Source organism: Bison bison, unplaced genomic scaffold (assembly GCF_000754665.1).
Source record: "Bison bison bison isolate TAMUID 2011002044 unplaced genomic scaffold, Bison_UMD1.0 scf7180017864290, whole genome shotgun sequence".
Lineage (NCBI taxonomy): Eukaryota > Metazoa > Chordata > Mammalia > Artiodactyla > Bovidae > Bison > Bison bison.
In genome coordinates this window covers 1,020,416-1,039,805 of record NW_011494862.1, presented here as the reverse complement: position 1 = coordinate 1,039,805, position 19,390 = coordinate 1,020,416, and the positions used below count along the sequence as shown (strand labels likewise).

General features: G+C 38.3%; 1 protein-coding gene across 1 annotated transcript in view; it reads right to left on the bottom strand.

Moving 5' to 3' along the window:
• The window catches only part of LOC104996150 (cAMP-specific 3',5'-cyclic phosphodiesterase 4B-like), a 268,302-nt gene that overhangs the window by 218,615 nt on the left and 30,297 nt on the right, over positions 1 to 19,390 (bottom strand). Inside the window, exon 3 of the mRNA XM_010850270.1 lies at positions 2,672 to 2,784. Within this exon, the coding sequence (XP_010848572.1) occupies positions 2,672 to 2,713 (42 nt within the window). The 5' untranslated portion in view covers positions 2,714 to 2,784. The remainder of the gene's footprint in view (positions 1 to 2,671; positions 2,785 to 19,390) is intronic.

Here is a 19,390-nt window from a genome sequence, read left to right as displayed (position 1 = left end):
AGCATATGTAAGTTTCTTTCTCAAAAAGACTAGAGGAGAAAGAAAGTCTTAGAAGAGACAAAGTCTTCCTAAAGAGATTCAGGAACAAACTAAAAGTCAGAACTTCTATATATCAGTTTGTTCCAAATATACACGTAAAGACAGTACCAATTATCTGGAAACCAAAGTCTTCAGCAAATATTTTACCACCTATACAAGAAATACTGTACAAAAGAACCAAAATGAGAATGTTACTTAGTTAAACCACAAATCACAATGGTCTTATAATAAAGTTATTGGATATTTTTTCCTCTTTTAGGAAAGTAAATATTACCAACCAGGTATAAGTGCAGTGAATAAACTAAATGGGTACTTACATGATACTTACTTGAAAGGTAACAAAGTCACCACCTACCACAAAATATCTCCCATACTGACTTGTGAACATACTTGAAATAGAGATGTGGAGTCATTCTTTGAGTCTTAAGAATTTCTTCTAAAGACTCCAATTAATGTGAACATGCATTGCCACAAAAGAACATAATGGAATAGCCTTTTAGAAATTACGTTAAATGTTGAAAACATTAACACTGTTTTACAAACACTTCATTAACCCGTGTTGCATTATCAATATAATTACCTCAAACTCTAATTCATACTCATAATTACTGTCCCCAATTTGCTAACACCCTCAAAGGCAAAATCTAATTCTGTCAATTCTAAACTACTGAATTTGTGATCCTGGATTTCTTTTCCTATTTTAACCAGCACGATATTGGTTGACTGTATCATTTATCAGATCAAAGATTTGCAGAGGGAAAAAACATTAATTTGAATGTTACTTCTGGAAATCACATGTTCCCTTTGCCAGAAATGCTCCTCCCCCAGATCTTCTCAGAGTTCATTCCTTCAACGTTCATATGTCTTCACTGTCCATATGTCATCTCTTCATGTCATCCTTCTATAAACACTTATAGTCATCATCCAGTTATTCTTCCCCCCCACCCGACCAACTTCATTTTTCTGTACAGCTCTTATTATAGCTGGACTTATTTTATAATTTATTGATTTATTTATGCCCTCCCCTCTGTAATATAAACTTCAAAGGGACAAGAACACTAATCCCTAGAACTAACCAGTGGTTGGTGCATAAGAGGTGCTAAATAATATCAAGTGAACATTTAAATCACTGAGTAACTGTTTGCTGAGCTGAAATAATGAAGAATATAATAAAATATCCTTGACTTAAGGGTGAATCTTTCTTCAGAGTGTGGCATATAAAACATAGTATCTGCCAAGTTGCTTTCATTGTTAGGGAAGAGATACTGTGTGTAACATTTGATATGATCTTCTGTACTATATTTGAAAAGTTGAGGTACATAGTGAAAAGTTTTAGATTATTACTGTTCACTAGAAATAAAGAACAAACCACAAATGGGAGCTAAATGTATAATTTTAAATATTCTAGTAATCGCATTAAAAAAAAGAAATATGAAATTACCTTTAATAATATATTTTACTTAGCCTAGATTGTCCAAAATATTGACATTTCAACATGTAATCTATATCAAAAATTACTAATGACATATTTTATATTCTTTTCTATCTGTACTGTTATGAATTCAAGATCCAAAATGTATTTCACATTTACAGCACCTCTCCATTCACACTAGTGCTTCAGAGTCACATGTGACTAGTGGCTACCATGCTGGACAGTGCAAATCTAGGTAAAAACAATCCTCTCCAGGTGGGGTTTGTATTCTTAAAACATGCATTTCTTTCCTGCACATTCTTCTGAGAAAACTTCCCTATCTTTTGATTGTGTCAACCATTACCTCAGAGAGGATTAGGATAATCACTGCGATGATAGAATGAAAAGAAAAAATAATTGATCATCCTTTATAGACAGATTGTATTGCTTAGTTTTACTCTTCCAAAGAAATAGAATCTGGAGCATACCTTATACAAATAGTACTATGGGAAAATCCCAGCGTTTTTTCTTTAAGAGACATGAATGGGGGATTGATCAATTGAAAGCAAAAAAGATAATCTCAGCTGACCAAGATGCAAAGCTATTGAAAATAATGTCTATAGACTTCTTCACTTCTTCAAAGGACCCAGAGCAGGGCTTCTCAAATATACTGTACATAACTGGTCTCCCTGGGAACTTGTTAATACAAAGTTTGATCAATAGGTCTAAGGTATGGTTCTGAGAGTCTGCATTTCTAATAAATCCACAGATGATGCTAGCACTGCTGGTCTGAGGCCCACACTGAGCAGTTAAGTCCTAGAAGATGTGTACCTCACAAATTTCTTCTAAATACAAACAGCTGTCAAAGACCCCACCTCAAGCGGTGACTCAAGGACTAGCTATACATGGATAAAAATGTACAAGAAAGTCATCAAGAAATGGTGAAAAGAAAAATTTCCAGACTGGTATTTTGTAAATAAAAACCACAAAGCTCAAACTGAGCCTATTTCCAAGCTGTAAAGAGGGTGGTATGCCTACTGTCTACCTTGCAGAGTTCTGGGTCCAAGGGCTGGCAATGCCCCGTGTCATAGAAATACCTAGTGATGGAGTGGTACTTCTAAACAACGTTACCTGCCCTTAGAACAGAATCATGGAATGCCTTCTTTATTAGGCAGACAAAGAGTGGGTAGAATCGGCAATTCTATGGCTTTTGGAACTTACATCATCAGCCGTCACCGTCATCACACTCCTGCTTTTCTTCATTATACAGGTGAAAAACAGCCCCTCTCAGGATGTCTGTTATTCAGGGCAGCTTTGCTGTCAATTTTTAAGACCTACAGGGAAAAAAGACACACAAAAAAAGAACAGCTCAGTATCCTTAGTTAAATACAAATACACAGAGTTCTCTGCACTAACATCTGATGGTATACAATGCATGTGGATAAGCAAATATCACAATTTACCAAGCTAACTAAAGCTGAGCTGTGAGAAAAGAGGTTCACAACATGCAAAAGTCCAAGAAAAGCTATCTAAAGGGAGAGAAAAGGAATAGCGGGTAATAATTAGGCTCCCAAATTATCAACGATCTTTAAGACTATAGAAATACTAGGTTTTAGTGAAAGGCTTTATACTTATGAATTATCTTCCCAACCAGTATTTCATTTGATCTCCATAACAATCTGTGAAATTGCTTTCATCTTTTTTTAAATAATGAGATAACAGAGGATCAGAAAATTGATTTGGCCAAAGTAACACATCTAAAACTAGAAAAGAAATAGCAACCCAGTTCAGTATTCTTACCTGGAAAATCCTATGGACAGAGGAGCCTGGTGGGCTACAGTCCATGGGGTTGCAAGAGTTGGACATGACTTAGTGCCTAAACCACCAACACAGTTAAAACATAGCAGATTTAGAATTTAAGGTATATGATCCATTGATGCATGCATGCATGCTAAGTCACTTCAGTTGTGTCCGACTCTGTGACCCTATGGACTGTGGCCCGCCAAGCTTCTCAGTCCATAGGATTCTCCAGACAGGAATACTGGAGTGGGTTGCCATTTCCTTCTCCATGATCCATTGATGCTACTGTCAATAAAAAGGAAAACTAAACCAATACAAAAAATATGCGTGACCCAAAAAATCTTAATTTCAATTTTACCATTAGTTTAAACTTCTTATATGTACGTATGCAAATACTCATCACAGAGAATTTAGCAACCAAGAGGTAGAAAGAGCTAGAATTTCCTGGTTTAAATCACACAAACTTGGCCATTCTGAAGCAAGACACTTCAGTTCATGACATTTGTTTTGTGTAGAGCACTAGAATTCACTTCAGAAACAAAGAACCTCAATAACATTTCCAAAATTTAAGGGTGCACCATACTTGTGCAAACTCCAGAGGAAAAAGAGTCACTGGTTTATGAATAGGAAAACTCAGGCTATTAAAACAGGCCAAAATTTAAAGTTCAGACATACAATAGTCTAAAAAAGAATATGAAGAGTTTTGACTTTGCAAAATTGAACTGGAAAAGATATACTGCAGAAATCATTGAATCCAAAAATATTGGTCCAGACAGTGGATTCTCAAATCTTAATATCAAAAACCTCCCACTTTTGTGTGTTTAAGATTTTCCGTAAGAAAAAAGTTTAAAAAATAAATATAATTTTTAGTAATAAAAAAATGGCTTCATCAATACTGAGATCCAGAAGCTCCTATGTTTTCTTACTTGGTACATTGAAAACCCTTAATACATGCTGGATTTGAAATGTCTGCTTCTCGAACATGAAGATATATATAGATTAACAGAGTGATGGAACTGTAGCTATGTGACTAGGAATACTAAGTAGTGGCATTGTACCATCACCCAGGAAACCAGGGTTGAATTTCTCGCACATAATTTGACTATATTATGCAGAGGTTGGCAGCAAAATTGACAGAGTAGATAGGAGAGTGGGGGAGGGAGAAACTGCACCTCTGTAAGTCTTCTAAGGAGAGAACCCCACAGGCTTTCCAGGTGTTCAGTTCAATATGACAAAGAAAAGAATTTCCTCATCATACACCGAGGCATAATTACAATTATTGAGCTTTTCTAACACTGACCAAAGAGGAATAAGCAGAAATTTAGAGCTCTTACTCAAAACCTGCTTGAAACCTAGTTGCTGCTGCTGCTAAGTCGCTTCAGTCATGTCCGACTCTCTGCGACCCCTAGACAGCAGCCCACTAGGCTCCCCTGTCCCTGGGATTCTCCATGCAAGAACGCTGGAGTGGGTTGCCATTTCCTTCTCCAATGCATGAAAGTGAAAAGTGAAAATGAAGTCGCTCAGTCGTGTCCGACCCTTAGTGAACCCCTGGACTGCAGCCTACCAGGCTCCTCCATCCATGGGATTTTCCAGGCAAGAGTACTGGAGTGGGGTGCCATTGCCTTCTCCGGAAACCTAGCAAAGATTCAACAAATAACAGATATATTTTATCTCTGTTATATTCAATCTTGAGTGCCTCTCTGAGGCAGAACCTGAAAAAAAAAAAAATGTTTATACCCCTATGTTAAAAGAAAAAGCAAGATTCAAGATGTAAGTTTTATATGTAGGATATAAAATTGGACATAGCCAATGATTATAATTCTCAAAAATATAAGCACAGAAAAATATTAAAGAAGCTGTGTAACGTTGTAACAGCGAACATTATGTAAGAGGCATAGAAATTTTTCTTTCTTTTCCAAACTTTTGTGATATTCTTTTCCAAGCCAAAAAAAAGTGATCCATTTTGCTTGGCAGGAAATGCACTTAAAAATAGGATAAAACAGCACAACTGGAATAGAAATTCTGAGGCTGTCTTCAGCAGGAAGGAACTGTGATCAAGCTTCCCCAGCAGAAATGAAGGTAAGACCTTAGCTATATTTTCTTAGAAGTGAGCAAAGCTGTGATAGGATCCAAATGAAGCTCAACGCAAATATGACTCTCAAGAATTTTAGGTCTAGTCAGGCAGGAAAGACTTACATATGTTAAATATGCACTTCATAGGTTCTCAAAAATATTTGTAAAATGACTGAATCAAATAATATAATTAAATATTAAAATCTTTGGGTTTCTGGGAAATAAATGAGGTTTTATTTTAGCCTTAAATAATGAGTAGAATTTGTTTAGCAGAGATAGTGGAAAAAAATATGGTGTGCAAAAATATGGAAAGGAATCTAATGTACTAAGACTGTGACTATGCAAGAGGATGCCATGCTAAGGAAGTTTATGACAGGCAGAAAGACAACATGTTCCAGGGTAACATCAGTAGATCTGGGGCATGCAACAGTATTTTTGTGAGGTCTTAGCCATGAAAATAAACTTAGGTTTTATAACACTCTGAGTGTGAAAGCTGACTGGACAGATTCATGTGCCTTCAACTGGGAGCATGTCCTGGCTAGGAAAAAGCAAGATCTCAAGTTACAAAAGTTACAAGGCAGTTTTTCAAATGTTCTACATATAAAATATATTACTTTTACACTCAGAAATAAAAACCAGCACTTGTTACAAAAAACAAGATAAAGGAGGGAAGAGGAGATTATTTTCTAAGTAGTTTACATCTGTCTCCTCGAGATCCACTCCAATACCTTCTCCATCTTGGTTGTGTCACAGGAGGCTGGTCCTCACAGACTGAGTCCATGGGCTCTCTAGCTGTCTGACTCCTGAGAAGTACAGCGGGAAGGCAGGAGGAAAGAAAGGGTCCTCTCTACTGGCCAGAGTGCAACAGTAATGAAAGCCCTTTCTCTAGATCACAGCTCCTATAATCACCCATCTCTAAGAAGACAGGTTTCCCTAACTTCCATTAACTACTGCTTCCACTTCACCTTTCAAACATAAAGCTGATGGCAGCTTTCCACTGTTGCTATTCTTATAGTGCTTGGTTATCCCTTTGGGTCATCCTCAACCCTGTCCACACTTTTTGTAAATATAGTGCGTGCATGCAAAGTTGCTTCAGTAGTGTCCGACTCTTGGGAACCCTATGGACCATAGACCGCCAGGCTCCTCTGTCCATGGGATTCTCAAGCAAGAATACTGGAGTGAGTTGCCATCTCCTACTCCATTGTAAATAGGACCTCCATTAAATTTTCTTTCATTCCCTGTGGGAATGCAATCTATTTCCTATGGAAACCCTGACTGAAAACAGATTTGTCCAAAAAATTTACAAAGCCAGAGGGCTAGTTTCAAATTTACCCCCTCAGCGTGTAGTACAGTGGCTGATACAAAGCAGGGTCTCAATAAACAACTGTTAGAGAAAGAGTAAGTAAAATCTAGTTGGAGTTTTAGAATGGTTTTATGGCTTTTAGAAAAGAAGGTCAGCAGGCAAGATTTAAAGTTGCTTTTGTAAGGCAGAAATAGTTCTATGTCATCACTCGTGGGTTGGCAATAGTAGTTCTGTTTGGGAAATCAGAGAAATGTTATGTTTAATACTATACTGTTATATTACTGTATTATACTATTGCTATATAATATTAATGTACTGTGCTTAGTTGCTCAGTCATGTCTGACTCTTTGCAACCCCATGGACTGTAGCCCGCCAGGCTCCTCTATCCATGGGGATTCTCCAGGCAAGAATACTGGAGCAAGTTGCATGCCTTCGTCGAGGGGATCTTCCCAACCCAGGGATCAAACCCAGGTCTCCCACATTACGGGCAGATTCTTTACTGTCTGAGCCATCAAGGAAGCCCATATAATATTGATAACATACAATATAACTTAGCATTACATTATATATTATTGATACATTATAAAATAGAAAAAGAGAGATTATAAGTGCCATGTTATTGCTGATTGCAACAAACTGTGGAAAATTCTTCAAGAGATGGGAATACCAGACCACCTGACCTTCCTCTTGAGAAATCTGTAAGCAGGTCAAGAAGCAACAGTTAGAACCTGACATGGAACAACAGACTGGTTCCAAATAGGGAAAGGAGTACGTCAAGGCTGTATATTGTCACCCTGTTTATTTAACTTAAACGCAGAGTACATCATGAGAAATGCTGGGCTGGATGAAGCACAAGCTGGAATCAAGATTGCTGGGAGAAATATCAATAACCTCAGATATGCAGATGACATCACACTTACTGCAGAAAGCGAAGAACTAAAGAGCCTGTTGATGAAAGTGAAAGAGGAGAGTGAAAAAGTTGGTTTAAAACTTAACATTCAGAAAACTAAAATCATGGCATCTGGCTCCATCACTTCATGGCAAATAGATGGGGAAACAGTGGAAGCAGTGTCAGACTTTATTTTGGGGGGCTCCAAAAACACTTCAGATGGTGACTGTAGCCATGAAATTAAAAGACGCTTACTCCTTGGAAGAAAAGCTATGACCAACCTAGACAGTATATTCAAAAGCAGAGATATTACTTTGCCAACAAAGGTCCGTCTAGTCAAAGCTATGGTTTTTCCCAGAGTCATGTATGGAGGTGAGAGTTGAGACTATAAAGAAAGCTGAGAACTGAAGAATTGATGCTTTTGAACTGTGGTGTTGGAGAAGATTCCTGAGAGTCCTTTGGACAGGAAGGAGATCCAACAAGTCCATCCCTAAAGGAAATCAGTCCTGAATATTCATTGGAAGGACTGATGCTGAAGCTGAAACTCCAATACTTTGGCCACCTGATGCAAAGAAATGACTCACTGAAAAAGACCCTGATGCTGGGAAAGATTGAAGGCGGGAGGAGAAGGGGATGACAGAGGATGAGATGGTTGGATGGCCTCACCATCTCAATGGATATGAGTTTGAGTAAGCTCCAGAAGTTGGTGATGGACAGGGGAGCCTGGAGTGCTGCGGTCCATGGGGTTGCAAAGAGTCGGACACAACTGAGCAACTGAACTGAACTGAACTGAGTGTCAGTTGCCTATCCTTTGGACTAACATGGATAGAGAATTCATCTTGTGCCAGTATATGCACTACACATATATGAGTCCAATTATGTCTCATTAGAGCCGCTAGCCAAATGAGGTGGGCACAACTCTCATGATAGGTGAGGGAATAAAGGCTCAGAGCAGTAATGAAATACTCACAGAGTCACATGCTCTGTTGTTTCAGACTAAGACATTATTTCTAAGCCAAGACTCTTCACCAATCACTATGCAACTCATTGGGGGCTTATTCACATCTTTTCAAGATAGAAAAGTGATTTTTATTTCTTTTTCTGATGTTGGACTACAAGTTAAATTGATCAGTTTTCTGGAATCATGCTCCCTAATCATGTTAGGACAAAAAAGAGTAATTTTAAAAAGATACTGATGTTTTATAAGGCCTCAAATTTAAGGCAAATGTAAACAGAGAGAAGAAGTCAAGTTCTCCTAATCTGAAACTATTCTTCTGTCAGCAAAATTTGCTTCTCAATACATAGAATGCCATATGCTTCATTAAAATGAAGTATTTCTAAGAATTCCTAAAGTTATGAGCAAGTATGATGACAATAAATTCCATATTGGCATGTATGAATAGTTTTCCTGTAGTTTTATCTTTCATCACTTAAATGGTACTTTTAAACATATTAATCTTTCACAACATTCTGTTATTTTTCTAAGACTATAGTATTCATCATATGTTATTTCCTTCTTTTATACAATCTAAAACAAGGGAGAAGACACTGACTGATACAGCTATCATGTAAATTTCTCTTTCAGCAGGTTTCAGTTACCAGTAGTAATTCTTGATTGATAGAAATTTCAATAAATAATGGCAGTCATTCTAAAATCCTACTTTATGGATAGAAACCATATATGAAACAACCAAACCTTGAAGAAATGAAAAAAAAAAATAATGTAATACTTTGAGTTTTGAATAAAGTTATCTTTTTCAATTTAAAGATTTCTCTTTATTCTGAGATGATATTCAAAGGAGTTTAATTTTGTTTTTTGTATAATTGATCTATTGAACATTTTGTATATGTTTTCATTTTTCTCCAATAACTGCTTTCCATTTGCAATGTTAAATCTATATCCTCTTCCTTAACAACAGTTCAAATTGAGTACATAACATAACTAACAGCTTTACACCACATCTCCTTCCCTTTTCTCAGTTCAGTGTTCACAACCTGCGGAGCTACTCAATGGCCAGTGTGTAGGACTTAGACTGGGAAGAGGGAATAGTCTATTCATTCATTCCTTCTCTCCCCTCTCTTCTTTAGGTTCTACCTGCTTCCACACTACAGCAGAGTGGAGGAGTTAATAAAAAGAAAGCCCTGTTATATAACTGGGCCTTTAATTGCAGTCCTCTGTTGAGTGTCACTGCTTCTCTAACAAAAGGAGACTATATATTGACACCTTCTCTAAGGCAGGTGTCCAAATAGTGGCTCTCTTCTTAAGGATAAGTAGGAAAAAAATAAATTTTCTCATCTCCTCAGCTGCCATTCCCATTGATACACATTGAAACTCTTGTTGGTAGGGTCCCCTTGAACAAGTCTATTCTTGTGGTTGAAGTAAAAATGAGATGGCTCAAGCCACAGTGCATTTATCCAGAATAAGTTCAAGCATTCTTGTTAACCCAAGTAATGAAGGTTAAGATGCTTTGCTGCTATCTCTTCTCTCTCTCCTGATATCTTTCTCCATTTCTTCTTCTTAGCTCAAGGGACATAAAGAACAGATCAGAAAGCGGCCACCTTCCAATGCAGGGAATGCTGGTTTGATCCCTGGTCAGGGAACCAAGATTCCACAACTAAGTACAACTTGAGAGTCAGTGTACCACAATGAAAGATCCCCCATGCCACAACTAAGACCCAATACAGCCAAATAAATTAATTCATTAATTTAAAAAAAAATGGTTCAGGATGTCTTCTGCATAGATGATCAATGGAGAAATGAGATACTGTCTCAGTTGTTTATCAATGTCTTCCAGACCCAAGCCAACCATTCTAAACTCTGCTGTGTGATGTGCAGGCTGAGACGTTGCAAATTGCATTTCACAAATTCTCTCCCTGGCTGGCTTCCTTTAGATGTTGACAACAGGAATCATGAAGAAGAAAGTGGAAGAAGAAAATTAGAGAGAAGGAACTCTCTCCCTATTTCAGTAGCATAGGCAACACTGGCCCTCCATCCTGGCATACCCCAAAGCAGCTACACAATACCCTATCAGATGTCTGCTCACTAGCTTCAGAGTGACCCCTTGGTGATACCAGCTCCTATGGTGGTGACCCCTCCTTTGCACCACTAAACCCTCATAATACCACCATCCCTTTCTCCCTCTGCACTTGGAATGGTAGTTGCTTCACTAATCTTTGGATTATCTCACTCGTCTGCTTTCATTTGCATCATTCATATTTATATAATCAGTTTCTTGTATTAAATCACTTTTGTTTTCCTAAGGGCTACAGAAGCTGACCTTCTTTTCACTGAAAATATCCCACATCTCTAGATGTGGTTCTTCAGTAGGTCAGTAATTCACTTCTCCAGCACCCCTTCACATTCCATCCTCCCCTCACCCAGAGGCAGTTTATATGAGGATTGGGAGGCTGCTGGAGTGACAACTGATGTCAGGACCCACCTGGTTCCCTCTCAGAGGGAGTTGCCTGAGCACTTTTATACACAGCTCTCCTTGGAGAATGTGGGATACCTGGATGCTTCTTGGTCCTCTGTTTGGGATTACAGTCCCCATTTCTTTTTCAACAGAAGACCTACTCATCATTCTTTCAGATATAAAAATGTCCATTTTTGAGATGACAAAATGGAACATGAGCATTTCTTTTTTTATATAATTTTATTTTGGCTACATCAGGTCTTAGGTGCTGCTTAAGGAATCTTCATTGTGAGGAGCAGGCTTCTCTCTAGGTGTGGTGTGTGGGATTGATCAGTAGTTTCCCTGTGTAGGGTTGGTTAGTTGCCCCTTGGCCTATGGGATCTTAGTTCCCCCACCAGGGATCCAACCCATGTACCCTGCTTTGGAATGCAAGTTCTTAACCAATGGACCACCCACCGGGAAGTCCTGAGCATTTCTTTTGTTTCTTAATGGTCTCAATTGGGAGAGTTAGAAGTTGGCAATTTCTATGTCAATCCTCTAATTCTTTGGAAATTTTACTAATTCATAAAGTACAATCCTGAATATTCATTGGAAGGACTGATGCTGAAGCTCCAATACTTTGGCCACCTGATAGAAAGAGCTGACTCCCTGGAGAAGACTGATGCTGGGAAAGATTGAAGGCAAAAGGAGATGAAGTTTGTATCTACTGAGCCTCATCAAACTTTCAGAAATTCAGGGCTACTGTGCCCAATTAGGTATGATTTGGGATTTGACTGTTGGGAAGAGACAAACGCGCTTCCTCCCCAAAACCGTTGTAATGGGATACAAATAATGGAGAGCAAAAAGATATATGTAATCCAAAAAGATATTCTGTGTAAAACTTCTTAAAACTATAAGCACCCAACATTTAGATGTAGCCATTTCTGGGGGAGAAAAATCCATTTGTTTAGTGAGGCAATAAGCATCAAAGATTTTGAGATAAAAACTGAAAAGTATTAAAAATTAATATGAACTTAAATCACTAGCTAAACCTGAGAGAATTATAAGTAACAGAGAGATAATGGCATCCTTTAATAGTCATCAGATTGCAAAGTAGCTAGGCTAAATTCTACTCTGAGTAAAGCATCTTTCCCAAACAGCCACTTAAAACCAGTTTCTACTATAAAATGTGTTTTTATAATTTGCTAATAGAACACAAACTTGAAATCAATACAGATGCTGACAAGAAAAAAAGAAACAATTCTTATTATATAATTTGTTTGGATGGATGTTAATTCCTGACAATAATAGAACAAGAAAGTAACAAACAGTTCCCATGTTTCCACTCATATATGTCTTAATGGGATTATTAGTGAGTTTCTCTCCAATAAAAAGTATCTAAGTAGAAAATTTTTTAAGGGTTGAATTATTTTTCCTATTCTAAAAAAAGTAACTAGTACACTGATTAAATTTTTATAGTTTAAAATGCCATAAGACAGAATATAAATTGCTTTGTTTTTCATCCATTTGGGGTTCCATTTTCAACAAGAGGGAAAGAACAAAGAAGTCCGTTATTAAATTCAACCCATATATTTAAATAATGAACAATTTGATATTGTAAGCTCTCTCAGCATCTGAGGGTTTACATCTCTGAGTTATCATTGTACCAAAGTGATGATGTGATCAGGGAAGATTTAGAAAGGGTGAAGGAATTTTTCAGTTCATTTCGGTTCAGTTCAGTCACTCAGTCGTGTCCAACTCTTTGTGACCCCATGAATCGAGGCATGCCAGGCCTCCCTGTCCATCACCAGCTCCCAGAGTTCACCCAAACTCATGTCCATCAAGTCGGTGATACCATCCAGCCATCTCATCCTCTGTCGTCCCCTTTTCCTCCTGCCCCCAATCCCTCCCAGCATCAGGGTCTTTTCCAATGAGTCAACTCTTTGCATGAGGTGGCCAAAGTACTGGAGTTTCAGCTTCAGCATCAGTCCTTCCAATGAACACCCAGGACTGACCTCCTTTAGGATGGACTGGTTGGACCTCCTTGCAGTCCAAGGGACTCTAAAGAGTCTTCTCCAACACCACAGTTCAAAAGCATCAATTCTTCGGCGCTCAGCTTTTTTCACAGTCCAACTCTCACATCCATACATGACCAATGGAAAAACCGTAGCCTTGACCAGATGGACCTTTGTTGGCAAAGTAATGTCTCTGCTTACTCTCTAAAATGAACCATAGAAAGCCTACAGACAGTTGTAAAGGGCCAGTATGGATGAAAAATGTTTAACTCAATTAAGTGTTTTCAGGGTACCTATTCAGGCTCAAACTGAAATATTTTAATTCCACCTTCAGTGCTATTTAGTAACTTCCATAAACCTATCACAGCTGTTCTAGGACCCCAATTAATGTTACCAAATTTCAATGATGGTATAAAAAATTAAATTGCATCTATGATCCAAAATTCCCATTTCCATCCATCATGAATATTGACACTTCTTTTCCTTCGGTTTCCCAAGAGCAGCAACAAAAACCATTGAGAACCTGCTGTGTGACAAGAGACTTGCTAGATGCTGTGGGTAATACAAGATGAATGACATAATCCTTGACCTTAAAATGCTCACAGTCTAGTCTTCAGAGGAATGAATCAGTTATTATTCACTCTACAATACATAGTCATCCTTGGCATGGGTCAGGCTCACAGTGCAGTGTGATGACTGCTATGACAGGAATAGAATGGGTTCATTAGGTGAACAAATGAGTAAAGATCACCTCTATGGGCAAAAATCATCAAGGAAAGCTTCAAAGAGGAGGTTCCAGTCCTTTTACAGGCACTGCAACTAAGGAACAAAGAAAGAAGTTCTTCTACTCCCTCTCTCTGCATTTTCCAGAATGATCTTTTAAAAATGCAAAATTCCAGACTTCCCTGGTAGTCCAGTGGTTGGGAGTCCACCTCCCAATGCAGGGGACACAGGTTCCATCCGTGCTCTGGGAGGATCCCACATGCCACATGGCAACTAAGACCCTACGTCAGAACTACTAACCCTGTGCTCTAGAGCCTGAGAGCTGCACAAAACAGAGCCCACGTGCTGCAGCTACTGAAGTCTGCTCACCACAGAGCCCGTGCCCCACAACAAGAGAAGCCACGGCACACATTGCAACTCGAGAGCAGCCCCTGCTCACTGCAAGGAGAGAAAGCCCACTCGCAGCAAGGAAGACCCAGATGCAGCCAAAAATAAAAATAAATTTATTTTAGATGCAAAATTCCTCCTTGGCTTCCTGTAACATTTGGGATAATATGACACATCAGTACTTTCAGATCTGGTCCCAGGTTGCCCTTTCAGCCTCAGCTTCCTATGTTGGCTGCTACTGGCTCCTCCACCTTATCCCACACCACTGTCCCCTGTAACTCATTTAGCTTCAGCCAAAGTGCATTTAGGGTTTACCAACATGCCTTTCCTGCCTGGGAAGGATTGTAACCATCCATTTTGCCTGACTAACTCATTCCTCAGCCTTTAATTTACATATTATTTCTTCTGAAAAGCCTTTCCTGACTTCCCCTACATGTCACAAGGTCTTATCACATCATTACTTTTTTCCTTATTTACACTATTCATTAAAGTTATGTATTTATTTGTAAGAATGCATAGTTCACAGAAGCTCATTGTGAATATTGCTAGTCACTTTACTCCCTGTGCAGAGCAATCAGTATTTACTGGAAAGCGTTTGAGTGGATAAAATAGGCATGCTCTCTGCCTCTCCCTGGATCCACTAAAACTGTGATAATCCAAAGGCAGCAGATAGGAGCAGGGGAAGAGACAGAAACAGAATGCCTGGTAAACTACAAATACCAGCTAACAAATAACCAATATTGACAGGAAATATATTCTTACTCTTGTGATTGGGACCCCATTAGCTTTGTGTTAGGCACATTCTATGGGCTTCCCGGGTGGTGCTAGTGGTAAAGAATCTGCCTGCCAACGCAGGAGGCTAGAGAGGTAAGTTTGATCCCTGGGTCAGGAAGATCCCCTGGACAAGGAAATGGCAACTCATTGCAGTAGTCTTGCCTGGAGAATCCCATGGACAGAGGAGCCTGGTAGGCTACAGTCCATAGGGTCACAAAGAGTTGGACACGACTGAAGTGACTTAGCCCACACAAAGGCACATTCTATGATATCTAAATACAGCATACCATGTAATTCTCACAGTTATCTTTGCCTCCATTTTACAGGTGAGAATTCTGAAGCACAGAAAGAGTAAATGACTCATCCAAGCTCACTCATCTAGGAAAGGATAGAGACAGATTTCACAGCCAGGCAATATGCCTGCAGAGTTCACACAATTAACCATTATCCTCTGTTGCCTCTTGGAAGCAGCAAACAATTATTTATTATAGAACAAGCAGCAAATGAAGATGGTCTAGGACCAAAATACAGAGGATAATGGGGCATTAAAGTGGGATCTCAGGACAAGAAAAAAACCATATTTTTTAAAATAATGAAACAAAAAAGAGATAAGAGTTTGCTGTTTGCAGAACATATGGAGCCTATGAAAAGCTACTTTTATGTAATCTCATACAAATTTACATCAAATTAAAAAACTTAGGCTATACAACAACTGTAGATCTAAAACAGCTAAAATGGCATAATAATTTGCCTCTACTTTCTCTTGTGCTTGAGCAAGGATTCACAAGTAGTTTCTTCTTCTAAATTAGGTATTTGCTTTAATATCTAAAAATAATTTTAAGTTAATACAGAAGACTCTTGATGTTGGTTCACAAGACCTAGTCTCTTGGCTTTTTAGAATTGTCCATCAGTATAATGCTTTTCATATATGTTTTGTGTGACACGTGGGAGATTCTGGTTTTGATCAAAGTCTTCTTTTTTAATCAAAGACCCCAAATACTTACATGAAAAGAAAAAGTGTGAATGTGCTAGTCACTCAGGTCATGTCGGAGTCTTAGCAATCCCATGGACTGTAGCCCACTAGGCTTGTCTGTCCATGGGATTCTCCAGGCAAGAACACTGGAGCAGATTGCCGTTTCCTTCTCCAGGGGATTTTCTTCATTGAACCTGGGCCTCCCATATTATAGGCAGATTCCTTACCATCTGAGCCACCAGGGAAGCCCCCAAATACTCACACACTCATCATCAATGTAAAATTCTTCTTTTCTTGGGAAGAAGATTGAAGTAACAAAGCTCATTATTATTTTAAGCAAGCAGGCACACACACAATTTCTGTGTGCTCCTTTCTCAGAAATACTAATACCACATCATTACAGACTTCTTATGAGGAAGATGACAAAAATGTGAGGAATCTTCCCAGGACCTCAAATGAACCAATGGCATGATATTTTCTGACTTGACTGAATAAATGGGATATGAACTCTGCCCATGATTACCGCCTGTTTAGAAGCAGACACTTAATTTGGGGCCAAACAGTCTATTCCAGCTGCACTGAAAGACTGGGGGTTCAGATTGAGGTGGACATATGAAAAAAGAGGAAATCTTTCAAGAGCAGAAGGCTGAATATACCAGAATGCTTGTAACATTGTTGTGATAGAGCATAAAGGAACATACAGAAATATATTTACTGGTCTTTAACTATCATCATATTCAGGAACTATAATTTCTTTGCTTATTTTTAAAGATGCAAGATTAGACCTCATCATAAGAATGGACTCATTCATGAATTTGAAAAGTATTTAACATATCTGATATATATATGGAATGAATGAACAGACTGAGCAGGTAGAAGACAAAGATGCTGGCAGTCATAAAATCTCAATTTTTACCTATTTTATATTTGGGGGCCGCATGGAAGATTTTATTTGACAAGATATTCTGTCAGTTAGAGAAAAGCTTGAAAACCAGTACTGCCTATAATACCCCTCCTCGATCAGTTCCTTAGAGCAGAGGTTTTCGAAGTTTATTCAAGTGTCATTTTGTAACACTTGCCATATGGGGTTCCCTCATTTCACAGAAGAAATATAGAGTCCTAAACAAAGCGACTTGCCACCCACTTCACAATGGCATAACAAGGACTAAAATTCTGGTAACCTGGATTTAGTCCAAATGTTGTTCCAATTACAGTGCTTACATTTGCTACCTCTAAATTAAAGGATTTTTTTTTTTTTTTTCTTTCTGAGCTATCAAGGAAGCCTCCTCTAATCTGGGAGAATTTTCAGCCATTTTTTTTTTTTAAGGGCTTGCATTGAATGCACTGTCAGAAAGGATGTTGTTTGTTTTTGTTTTAGCAAAATTGTACTTACACTTTAAAGATCATGCTAAAACTCATGCAAAAAAGAGTTTAGGACAAAGCAATTCATTTATGAATTCATATATCAATGTACTCAAATACTCTTATTCACTTACCAATTACCTGACAATCATTCACTGAGCATTATTGAGGGCTATGTACTGAATAAGCCCTGAGAATACATCGATGAAAAGGCATGATCTCTGTCTTCAAGGACTATACAGTCTAAGCAGAGTAGCAGAATGGGATTGAACAATTGATGTAAATAGTTACTGATATATTATTGAAATAGTAACAGCAAACCGGAAGGTTATATAAGACTGCAAAGGAGAACCAGGAAAGGATTCATAGAGAAGATAAATCAGAAATGTGCTCTTGTAGGATAACTAAAATTTTATCAGGAATGTAAAGGACAGTAGTCAATTCCCAAATAAAACAAGACTTTATCTCACTGATCTTCAGCTACTAGTAAGAGCCCAATGAATGATTACAGAATGTTTAACAAGTCATTTGATCCTTCTAATCTTGTATGTCTATCGATGGAAAACCGGGGATTTGTTGTACGTATTTTTGATGTGGTTGCAACCATATATGATCAATATTAAACATGGCTAAAATGTTGTATGCTTTAAAATGAAGACATTAGTTAATATTTCTGATTTTAGCAATAAGCATTTATAGATTCTCCAATATAAACTACATTCAGTGCAAGCCAGTAGTTTTATAAGGAAAGCACTCTGAAACTGGATTCAATTCTAGGTTGAGAAACCAACTTTATCGTGTACAATACTGGGGGATTTTAGCAATTTTCATGACCTCTCTGAGATTCGTTCTTCCTTATAAAAACAGGCACAATGCCTCCTATCTCACAGTGTTATCGTGAGGATTAAATGAAATAGGCAGATATGCCTTGCAGGGTCTTGAATGTAATAGATCCTCATTAAGTGGCTTGCTGAATCACAATCCCATCAAAACATTTCAGTTAAGTCTTATCTCTTGACACCTCACCACAAAGATGCCCTCTTTCAACTTCTTTCCTTTAAAAAAACACACAACTGAAATAACACAACCTTATATAACTGTGCTCTAGAGCTATTTATGCCTGAATTTTATTACTAAGAGAATATAACAACTGCTTCACAGGGCAAAGTCTCCAAGGATTCAACCAGGGGGTCAAGATGAATCTGACAAGGTAAATATTACAAACATTACAAAAGGGCAAACCATAAGATGAGAGAATATAGTATCTGAAATGGCATTAATCCCAAGTCCTTTAAACTACAATCCATTCATGAATGACAAGTGGAAATAACAATACTGAAAAATTATTATACAATCATCAATGTAAGATGGGTTTCCCTGGTGGCTCAGACAGTAAAGAATCTGCTTGCAATGCAGGAGACCTGGGTTTGATCCCTGGGTCAGGAAGATCCCCTGGAGGAAGGCATGGCAACCCACTCCAGCATTCTTGCCTAGAGAATCCCTTGGACAGAGGGGCCTGGAGGGCTACAGTCACAAAGAGTCAGACACGACTGAAACAGCTTAATACAGACACACATGTGTGTGTAAAAATAGAGAGTATACGGATGAAAGAGAGCAAGAAAGAGAGATATTTGGGGCCCCTGGATCAGATATCCTCAATATGAAGATTAGGAGAATATGTTGCCTCACCAATTTAGGGACAACGCCCCTTGTCAGCTCGAAAGTAGTTATGGAATGAGAACGACGCCCCTTTTCCCTAGGCAACATAATTCTCCTAAAAGAAAAGGGGGGAATGAGAGAGTCAGTTCCTAGGCAGGTTGATAGGGAGTCTAGGGGTCCCCAAGGAGAGAGGGGTCTGGAATTCTCAAGGAGGAAGAAAGGACAAACTTTTTTTCTTTCTCCACATTCCTTAGGATTATATAACAATAATGTATCCTGCCTGAGGACAGTCTTTGGATTAAACCTTCTGTTATCTTAAAATGTTAATTATGGGAGTAGACCTGGTCTTTACAAGGATGTATCTTGTCTGAGGACAGTGTTATCTTAAAATGTAAATTATGAGAGTAGGTCTGATGAGGTCTTTACAACCTCCAGATAGTCTTTGGATTATATAACTTCATTGTTAACACTAGCAAGCGGGTACTCTTTCTGCCCCCTTCTGATGCCTATGTCAGAAGCTTTCTCTATCTCCTTTATACTTTAATAAAACTTTATTACACACACACACACAGCGATCAAGCCTCGTCTCT